The sequence below is a fragment of the Arachis ipaensis genome, chromosome B3, assembly GCF_059453495.1.
Source record: "Arachis ipaensis isolate K30076 ecotype BB chromosome B3, ASM5945349v1, whole genome shotgun sequence".
Classification (NCBI taxonomy): Eukaryota; Viridiplantae; Streptophyta; class Magnoliopsida; order Fabales; family Fabaceae; genus Arachis; species Arachis ipaensis.
This window is the reverse complement of record NC_142438.1, coordinates 6632325-6643504: the sequence shown is the minus strand read 5'-3', so window position 1 is coordinate 6643504 and position 11180 is coordinate 6632325. Positions and strand designations below refer to the sequence as shown.

The 11180-nt window shown below is 32.0% G+C and overlaps 2 protein-coding genes across 2 annotated transcripts; one reads left to right on the top strand and one right to left on the bottom strand.

Annotated features, from left to right (window-relative positions):
• Positions 1–269: 269 nt before the first annotated feature.
• LOC107628949 (extra-large guanine nucleotide-binding protein 1) lies at positions 270–5701 on the top strand. Its single transcript, XM_088509413.1, has 9 exons — positions 270–1629; positions 1906–2043; positions 2203–2307; positions 2406–2600; positions 2834–3011; positions 3124–3368; positions 3725–3888; positions 4242–4966; positions 5242–5701. Exons 1-8 carry the CDS (start codon positions 613–615, stop codon positions 4831–4833), a joined length of 2634 nt encoding a protein of 877 aa, XP_088365539.1. The 5' UTR covers positions 270–612; the 3' UTR covers positions 4834–4966; positions 5242–5701.
• A 517-nt stretch (positions 5702–6218) lies between these two features.
• LOC148569707 (uncharacterized) lies at positions 6219–6747 on the bottom strand. The gene has a single exon (XM_088509414.1). It carries the CDS (start codon positions 6595–6597, stop codon positions 6373–6375), a length of 225 nt encoding a protein of 74 aa, XP_088365540.1. The 5' UTR covers positions 6598–6747; the 3' UTR covers positions 6219–6372.
• Between the last annotated feature and the right edge of the window lie 4433 nt (positions 6748–11180).

The following is an 11180-nucleotide window of genomic DNA, read 5'->3' as shown; positions in this document are numbered from 1 at the left end:
TCAAGTTCGACTCACGAATTTCCAAATATGCGTGGGAATTACTTCCAATTTTCTTTTCTTTCATATAGCAAAACGAGTAATAATTTTTCTTTCTTTATTAACAATGGGGTTTAAATCCAAAAAGAAAAAAAGAAAACTAAAAACATCAGTTTTTTTTTTTAAAAAATGGCAATAGAATCAGTATGAAAAACATGTTAGTTAGGTAGTTATATCACCTTATATTATTATGGAGGTGTTATATTTGTTTTGGGTTTGAATGGTTCCAAGCCGTCATTGTTGTCCATTTCAGCATTCTTTCTTAGCAACTTTCCAAACGCGTTTCGTTTTATTTTCCAAATTAACATATCCTTGTGTTTCACTGTTTTCAGTTTTCACTCATGTCTCCTTCATAGTTCATATCATAACCTTTGACTTTGTCTCCTCACTACTTCTCTCTTCACTTGACATACTTTCTTCCTTCTTTCTTATTATGGTCCGTCTTTTGATATTCGTTTTTAACACCCTCAGCTAAGGAATTCCACTAATCCAACTCCAGAAATTCTGTTTATCTGCTTCAACTGGGAGCATGCCTACCACCTGTTTGAGTTTATGATCATTTAGATTCTCATAAACATGGCTTCTCTTCTGAAGAAACTAAGACCTGGGGTCCCTTCAGTGGTTGTTGATGATGGTGGTGGTTGTGATAGCAATTTCGAATTCTCCATTGCCGAGGAGTACAAAGGTCCTCCATTGAGTTACTTCATCCCTGAGGTACCTGCTTTCAAGCTTGACCAAGTCCCAGTTGCTCCTATAGCTTCTTCTCCACCTCATCATCAATCCTCATTAGTAGTCCCAGTTATCCAACCTATCAGAAAATCAAGCAATGCTACAACGAAGCTTAAAGATGGTGGTAATGAAGATCATAAACATGGTGTTGTAGGATTGAATCTCATTTCCAAGAATTCAGATACGGCAGAAGAATCTGGATCATGTTCTGCTTCAGTATCTTCTGAGATATTCTCATGTAAAGCGGAGGATGAGGACATGGATGATCCTTCTAGTACTCCAACACATGTGAAACGCAATTCTGCTGTTAGATTTCGTGATCCCGACTCGAATGAAATGGTGGATGATGATTACAATGATGACGAAGTTTTTTCTGGTTCTGAGTATGAAAGTGGAATCAGTACTCCTATTATGAACTACGTGAGGCCAATTCATGCTGCGAGACCTGGGAAAAGAGGCACGTGCTACCGTTGCCTTAGAGGGAACCGGTTCACTCAAAGAGAGGTTTGCATTGTTTGCAGTGCAAAGTATTGCAGAAAGTGTGTGCTGAGAGCAATGGGGTCAATGCCTGAAGGAAGAAAGTGTCTCACTTGCATTGGTCAGAGGATTGATGAGACAAAGAGGAGGAACCTTGGCAAGTTTTCGAGGATGCTCAAGTCCTTGCTCTCTGATTGTGAAGTGAAGCAAATCATGAATGATGAGGTGTTTTGTGAAGCAAATCAGATTCCAGCAGAGCAAATTGTTGTGAATGGGGAGCGTCTTGAGAGGGACAAGCTCATGCTGCTGCTGACATGTCGAAACCCTCCAAAAGAGTTGAAACCAGGCTTCTATTGGTATGATAAATCAGCAGGACTTTGGGGAAAGGTGAAATATAAACCTCATTTACTACAGTTTTTTCGTTTATCAGTATCAATATACACTAACAAAACAGGTTGGGAACCACATTCTGATACGAAACCTTAAGGCATTAGGTCTGTTAGTCCTCCCAAATATATATTTTTCAGCCAATTCAAAGTTAATGTGTGAATAAGATGCTCACACTTGAAATTTAAATTAACCTCTTTTCATGAACTTGCCTCTCATGTTTTCCTCAGAATGGAACTAAAATATATGATTCTTGATTGTGGTTGATTTGTGCAGGAAGGTCAACGTCCATGTCAGATTATAAGCCCTGATATTGATGTTGGGGGTAGCTTGCAGAAAAATGCAAGTCGTGGAAAAACAAGAGTAACTGTAAATGGTCGTGAGATTACTAAAGAAGAGTTATGGATACTAAAGGTTAGTTTGTTAACACGGATGTTGATTCTCTCATTACCTGTATGGCAAGTCTCTCTAAAGGATTCCTTGAAATTTAATAACATATTAACATGTCATGATTCATGCATCCATTACTGTGCTGGCTTTCTACTAATTGTGGTTTACTTTGATTGATTGCAGCTTGCAGGAGTAAAATGGGATGGACCAACTGATTTCTGGGTGACTGCTGATGGATCATATGTTGAAGTGGGACATAGGAATGTCAAGGGCCGAATATGGGATAAGGTGATTGGTTTTATGCACATGAATATCTTGCATTGTTTAGATTTTCTTGTTTTAGTTAAACAGCATTGGTGAATAATTTTTGCAAACTCTGTCAACAGTTTGGAGCAAAGGTAGCTTTGGCATTTCTGTCCCTGTCACTTCCACCTAATCTGGTGACTACTCCCAGTGAAGGTGAAGGCAAAGGCGAAGGAGTGAACGGAGGTAGCCAAGACAACAACCATCAGCAGAAAATGCTTCACAAGTTTCTACTTGTTGGTTCTGCCAAGTCAGGAACAAGTACAATATTTAAACAGGTAGGATGTTGCTAGACAATTATTAATGCACAATTTATGATTGTGGGTATTTGTGTAGTGTTAAATTTATAGTATATCGGTAGTTGATTCTTGTCTGTAAAGTTACTGATATATATTATATTTTGTTAAAGTTTCCTTACTTTTGTTGACTACAATCGAATGACATCTGAATAATTCTGTACATCTTTTTGTTTAAGTCTTGATTTAAAATCTGACCGAGTCTATTATTGTAGGCCAAGCATCTGTATAATGTTCCTTTCTCTGAAAATGAGCGCCAAATTATCAAGTTGGTGATTCAGAGCAACTTGTTTACCTACCTTGGCATGCTGTTAGAGGGGTGTGAATATTTTGAAGAGAGGAGTTTACTGGAGAAAACGAACACAGAACATGTCGACGAATCCACTTCATCTGGTGATTTTTCTCCTAATTTCTTTATCCATTCCTGATAGTTTGTTTAGGATCTTTCATCTTTATGTATTGATATTTTCCATTCTATTTATTGATTTAATGATTCTGTTTGCAGAAGAGAACTCGGGGGAAATTATTGAAACAACTAGCTATTCTATTAGCCCAAGATTACAAGGTTTCTCAGATTGGCTAATCAAATACATGGTTTCTGGTAACTTGGATACAATATTTCGAGATATTATTCAAAATTATGGGCCAATGGTAGAGGAGCTGTGGAGTGATCCAGCAATTCAGGCCACATACAACAGGAGACATGAACTAAAATTGCTCCCCAGAAATGCAACTTATTTTCTAGACCGGGTAAGATGATGTTCGGAACTAAAATCTATTGATCACATGTACATTCAGACTTGTACATATAATTGTTTGATCAAACGCTTATCACTGGGTCAAAAGTTATTTCCTTATAGTTTCTAAGAATTGCATCTAACTTAAGGGGCTAACCTATACAAGCTCCACTGGGATGTTAGGTGAAATAAAACCAACAATATGTAACTGAAGTTGAATAATGTGCATAGGAAAAATATAAGTTTTTCGATTTTTAGTTCAACAAGAGACGACCAAATTCTGATCCTTAAATTATTTGGGTCATAGGTGCATTAAACCAAAAGAAACTTACTTATTCATAATTGTCTAAACATTTCTCCGAAATGCAGGCTGTTGAGATTTCCAAGATAGACTATGAACCTTCTGACATGGACATCATGTACGCTGAGGGGATAACCTTGTCCAACAGCATTACTTCAATGGAATTCTCTTTCCCTGTGTTAAGTGGTGATGAGTCTTTGGATCATGAATATCAGCATGATCTTTCTTTGAGGTAATTAAGCTCTAATATCTCTCGGTTCTACGTTTGAGTATGCACTACTTCTGAATTGAACCCAAATCTAATGAACATCAATGGCAATCTTCTGCATTTGGACAATGCACTAAAGCATATTGTACCCCCATTTTAGAAGCTAGCTAATACTACTCAAATCAGAGATATTCTAATGGATAAAAAACAATTTGGCAAAACATTGAGGTGGCGCCAAATATTACCGATGGAGCAAACTGAATTATATTATCCATCTACTATTTAGTACCGTAATTCTCTTATTGTTTTCCAGCGGATTTACAAGTGTCTTTGGCAGTAACTGAATTCTTACAAACTTTTTATGCTACGCTTTATAGATACGAACTCATCCGAGCAGATCCTACAAGCCTTGGAGCAAAGTGCAGGTTGTTGGACATATTTGAAGACATTGATGTTGTCTTATTTTCTATTGCCTTAACTGATTATGATGAGTACATTGTAGAAAGTAATGGAGTTGTCAGCAACAAAATGTTACTAGCCAAGCAACTCTTTGAAAACATCATTACTCAGAGATCCTTCAACAACAAGAAATTCCTTTTACTTCTAACAAAATATGATCTGCTTGAGGAAAAGATTGAAGAGGCACGTCTAACAAAATGTGAATGGTTCTGTGACTTCAATCCAGTTATCAGCCACAACCAAAAGAAAGGTAGAATTAATGATCATACCAATAGTCCTCCATTAGCTCAACGTGCTTTTCAATACATTGCTATGAAGTTCAAGACATTGTTCAAGTCTCTTACTGAAAGAAAGCTTTTTGTTTCACTTGTTACTGGTTTGGAACCTGATACTATTGATGAAGCTCTCAGATATGCAAGAGAGGTTATGGTGTGGGAAAAATGGGATCCTTCTGCCATAAATAAGTCTGAGATTACTTCAACAACCATTGATGAAGCAACCCTCACTTAATGATTAGGGTAAAGTTTTAAATTGTCACATGCGTTTGGGCGTAATCCTGTTTTAGTTCTTAAGGTTTAAAATGTCCTATTTGAATCCAAAAAAGTTTTATTTAGTTTTAAGGTAGTCCTACCGTAATGTCAAAGTTAAATAATTAAAGAAATGTCCTACATGATAGCAGTACAAGAACAAGGTCGATAATCTGGAGAATAAATACAAGTTAAAGAGGCACAAAATCAACCGTGGATGCTTCAATATATTTATTTATCATTTTCCTTAGTTCTATAGAAAATATTTTATTTAAATTATAAGAAAAATGATAAATAAATGTATTGATGTATCTACGGTTGATTTTGTGCCTCTGGAGCTTGTACTTATTCTCCAGATTATCGACCTTATTCTTGTACTGCTGTCATGTAGGATATTTCGTTAATTATTGAACTTTGGTAGGATTACATTGAAGTTAAATGAAACTTTTTTGAATTCAAATAGAATACTTTAAATCTTAAGGACCAAAACACGCTCAAACTTAAGGGACTAATTTAGTACTTTATCCTAATGATTATTTTCTCAAACAAGGGTTGTTTTTGTATAAATAAAAGATATAGAGCTTAAAAGATTGATGTATGAAGATAGGTTTCTGAGATGATTCAGTTTTGACTATAGATTCATGAAGTCACGATCAGAGCTTCTTCATGTTGTTAGTATACAACATTTTGTAACAAATTTTTTTTGTATATGTACACTACAGGAAACATGCGAAGATTTAGAGTATACAAAATAATATTATTCTTTTTCCCTTTAATATAAATTCATCTCTGTAAATGGAAGTTAGATTCCTTCTTTATCTTTAGATGGAGTATAAATGTTTTTCTTTTTTTCTTATCTTGACTATAATACAAACCAGTCAATACTCAATAGTCTTCATCAGAAAAGCAATGGTGGCAATTTAGTAACCTATGAATAAAGCTTTCTGTTTCTAGTGCTAACCAATGGAATTTTCTTTGAAGAGTTTACAAAATATCCAGATGTGACAGAGGAGAACTTTATCAATAACATCTGCAAGTTCTAAACTTTGTTCATAAAAAAAAGTCTAAACTTTTTTTAAGACCAGTAATTCAACATTCATAATAACTAACCAGGAATTAGGTTTAACCAAAGCCACATCCATGTCATCCTAAGAAATTAACAAGAATCCTTTTAGTTATATGCTCTTCCTTCTTCTCTAATGATTATAATTGCTCATTTTGGTATATCTTTAGATTAATATAAATATACTGGTAAAAAAAACATACCAGCAATTTACAAAGAGAAAAAGAGAGAATATCCCACTTCCATGACTGCATTGTTTGTGTATCAAATTCAAACTCTAACTTCTGAACTAAATAAAACAAGCATGGACAATAGATATAATATTTCTACATCAGTTAATAACATTTGTCATTACAAATTCTCATGGACTAAGAAAACACATGCATAGAATATATACAAGAACCAAGAAGCTTATACAAGAAAATCTTCTTGGTCAACAAGATTTGTCTCCATCATAATTCACCAAGGCACAAACCTATCCATAAGCAAACACACAGTTGCCTCAGACATAGTTGAATTGTCCATCTGAACACAAATCTTCTCCTTCTTATGTTGTTCTTTTTCCACCACTTTTGATGAACTTTCTTTTGCTTTTGCTCCTTGTGTTAAGAAGGGACTTCTTGCAAGAACCTTCTCTCTCAGCTTTGTTAGCTCCCCAACCCATACATCAACCATAGCAGACATTTTCTTAGATGATAAAACAATAAGAGCCTTTAGCTTTTGCTTTTCTGTACTTTTTGCTTCTGAATGAAGTCTTAAGGTTAAGGCTAGTTTGGTTTATATAGGAAGTAATAAAAGGAGGGTGATGATGAATGTGTCATGCATAATCTATGAGCTTTTTAAGGGCACGTTGAATGTGGTGGCACACAGAAAAGTGACATGAATTAATATAATAAGGGATATGCCAATTTGCTATGTTCAATTGCTCAAATTTTGTTCGGTATATTCTATGGGAAGAGTTTCAGGTATACCGGAAATATCGGTGTTTCAGTTTTTTTAACCGTTGATTTAAATTATAAAAAAAATATATAATATGTATTAATTAAAATCAATGGTTAAAATAACTAGAACATTGATATTCCTAGTATACCTTATAACTTTCCTATTCTATGATTCTATCTATTGGCTTCTGCTATTACCACTTTTCTTCTAAGCTGTGGTCCATTCTTGTGGGCCATACTTTGATGGTTCTACACATTTTCTATTCATATATAGTGATAGTGAGTATCATATCATACTTTGAATTTTACAAAAATGGACAAGGATAAGATAATCTCAAATACTCTAATCAATGCTTTTTCTTTTTTGTCTTCATTGACACGTGTCCTGATTTATGAGGGTGAATGGTTAATATCCTATTCCTCCTTTCAAATTTTCCTGATTGTTGTAAAGATATTTTTTCCCTTCTAAAAGAGACTCAAATTTAATTTCAATTAGAAATTTAGAATCTCACAACTTCTGATAATATTCACAGGTTAAGTTAATTGTTGTTTATATTTTCTTATTAAAGAAGAAAAATGTGAGAATTTTAGATTGGGATATTTAGAATTTATTTTAATCTTTAGAAATGAGTAAGGTAAAACATAATATGCCAATGAATAATAGTTCAAATGACATAGTCTCTCCATACTCAATTAAGAGGTTATGGGTTTGAGTCTTCTATCTTTGGTAAAAAAAAAAAAATAAAACATAATATGCAATAAAAAAATTAGAGAATATAAGGATATATTTTTTAAAAATATATTACATATTTTTTTTAGATTTAATTTCCTATTATAGTGTATAAAGTGAGCTGATGATCAATTTTTTTTTTTGGTAGGATGTAATAAAAAAACACTTAATTTACTTTTATATTTGTACGGTCAAGTCTTACATCCAAAATAATATTTTTTTCTATATACAAAAAAAGTATTGAATAGAAGATAAAAATAATAAAATAAAAAATAGATTATTATATAAATTAATGTATTTTATTTTGTCAATCCAACATCTTATTCATAGACATTAAGTTTATACATTAAAGAAAAAAAAATTTCTTTAAAAAAATATTTTTTAATAGGTCATAACCATTGAATAAGTCACGATTTTCTAATAAATTCCAGCTCTTTCGTAAATCATAAGTTACACTTCTATAAAACAAAAAAGGAATTTTTTCATTTATAAATCATAAGTTACACTTCTATTTGGAGATGATGATAATAAATTAAAAAAAAGAATTTGAAAAAATTTCGTTAGAGATTAGACGAATTCTATAATATTTATAGAGTTGGAGATTAAACGAACTTACTTGCCAATTTTATAGAGTTTGCTGGGAGGTCCGGTGAACTTGCTTAAATACCAAAAGAAAAATTATATTTTAGAAATTAAAGTCCAAAATTCATGTCGGAGAAAATAATAATTTTTTTTATTTTATAAATAAAAAAAATCCTATAAAAAATATAACTTTTTAAATATGATTTTTTTATATATATATATTTTACACCAAAAATGTGTTTCATATAGTGTTTGTTGCAAATTTATCTTAGAATCCACCGTTTCGGCAATTAATGAGTGCCATTGAGATACAATTTTCTTGGTGCAGTTACGTCAGAAAAGACGTGTTGTCCATTTTATTTGTTAACAAGCTAACACAAGAATCCTGAGTTTGATTTTGTGAATGGTGATGACTCAAAAAAATGGACAAACCTCATATAAAGGAAGAGAGAGGAAAAGCAAGAACAGTGAAGATAAGGCTCTCCATTGATACTAACACAACATTAACACGTGTCCCCATAACCCCATTGTTTTGCTTCCTTATGCTTCATTTTTTGTCCCACAAGTCCACAAGAAATTAATCCAAACATTTACTTTCTTTTATTTATTTCTGTCCACGTCGTTTTGGAGAGAAAAAAAACTCCTAATTTATCCTATAACAACATATTTTTTTAGATTGAATCCTAATTATCGAATTTATTTATATATCCAACACGTATGTTAAAAAGATAATTCAATAAGATTAAAACTAATTAATTAATAATAATCCATCATTGTGAATCTTTTAATTTCATCAATGGTTCAAATACTGTATTGTGTGCACCTTCAGCCAGTTTTACACCCTTCTTCAAATTAAGTCTACTTTTTTTATTATTGAAACTTGAAAGTACTAAATTACATTCAATAGGTGCACCAAGTACAGTGTATGTAACCTTCTATGAAAATTTGTACTGGTTGAGAAAAAAAAAAGTCTTTGATAGTGAACACCTTTGAAGCTTTCAACATAGTGGCAAGTCATGCCAATTCTCTTAAGTAATTATCAGTTAGCAACTTGCTATGCAATTGGGAAAATTAAACTTGGCAATTATAATAAGAACATAACATGCAAGAAACACCAAAAGCTAATATATTATTATTATCATTAATATATACATAACTATGAACTAACACAGGACCTTTATTGGAAATAAATACAGATATTATATTCTCATACAAAAACAAGTTAAGATGATAGATGTTCAGTAGTGTTCAAGGGCTAAAGCATTCAACAAACATGGAAAGTGAAGCCTCAGAAAACATGAACCTAGGCTTGTTAACATGAATGAATTTGCCATGATCACTTGAACTCTTATTCTCCTTTTCTTGGAACACTTGTTGTTGGTGACTGGAATTGTTGCTTTTAGTGTCATTTTCAGTGTCACCCTTTTGCTGAAGCTTGGCCAGCTCACTTGTCCACCTGTCCACAAGGCCAGACATAACTCAAAGCAACTTCTTCAAATTAAAAGGAATTGATGATGTTTGGTTTTTCAACTTTGATGTTGCTCTACTTTATATCTTGTTAAATTCTCAGTGAGGTTAATGCTTTATATATAACATAAGAAGAAGAAGATAGATAGAGGTAGTTCAGATAAGGAGAGTGTCAAAATCATTAAATCAAAACAATATAATAGTGTTTTTTTTTATGTCTGTGTGCTTTGAAACAGGAACCTCAAGCTTTGATTTCATCCTGTGTTACTATATAATAATAATATGTTCAAAACTGTTGGCCATAGTGGTAATACAAAATATATTAAACAACCTGCGCCAAAGTATTATTAAATTCTGTTGTGATCACTCTAAGTCTCTAACCTTTGTGTTGGTTCAATCAGATTCAGATAAGGTTAGCTTTAACCAAAGTACTTCCAACTATGGACATGTGTATCCGCCATGTTCCAAGCGGCAAGTGCAAGGATATGCCCCAATATGTTCAAATATTAGAGAGGGCTAAAAATATTTATAATAAAATAAAATAAAAATAAAATTAAAAAAATTAAATTAAAATTTATATGTAAAAATTTAAAATTAGGTCATTATGTAGTTCTGTCTCTCTGTATATTGATGTTAATAAGATATTTTTAATTAAAATTTTAGTAATAAATAATAATAAAAAATAAACATCCAAAGATTTTTAGATTTGATACTTTATTTTTTAACAAATTTTTATTTTTTATGAAGTCTTTAATAATTATCTTATAATGATATTTTCAGATTTAATTATTTTATAATAAAAATTATTAAAAATTTATATATCCTAATATTAAAAATTTAATTGATATCAGTAAATAACCTAATGAAAATTTACTGATCAACCTAAAATTTGTTAGAGACATTTACCGGAAAAAAAGTTAGGTAGGTTATGACTTATGAGTACTTCTTTTAGTAATACTTTTCTTTTCGATCATCTTTTTTAACAATTATATAGATGTTAATTACATAGACAAAAAAAAAATAATGGGCCAATTAACAATAATCTAAATAATTTATTCATATACATAATGAGATAGTATCATTTAATCTAACATAGAGCTAAGCAATCTAATAAATAGTTACAACCTGTAATTTGAGAAATTGAGAGAATATACTAGTACTGTATGAATCTTTATTTACACAATATTAAGAGGAGAGGAGGAGTTGTGGTCAATATGCAAATTTTGAATATTCAATGGGTCATTTTTTACATTCTAAATTACGGGTTAAAAGTTAAATTAAAGGTGTTAAATGCAATTATTTTAACAAAACAAATATTCAATTCTTATGACTAATTTTGAATGTTTTAAACCTATGAAACGAAATTAGATTTTATAATAATAATAAGAGTGAAACTTTATTCTGTCCCTAATAATTTCATGAAATTCCTTTCCGCCCCTTAACGAAAGTATATCGCGACCTTTATCCATCACTTCCGTTCTGGCCCTTCCGTCAATAAGAGGAGTATAACCCCAACCCGACTCCTAATCATCACCAACATCTATCAC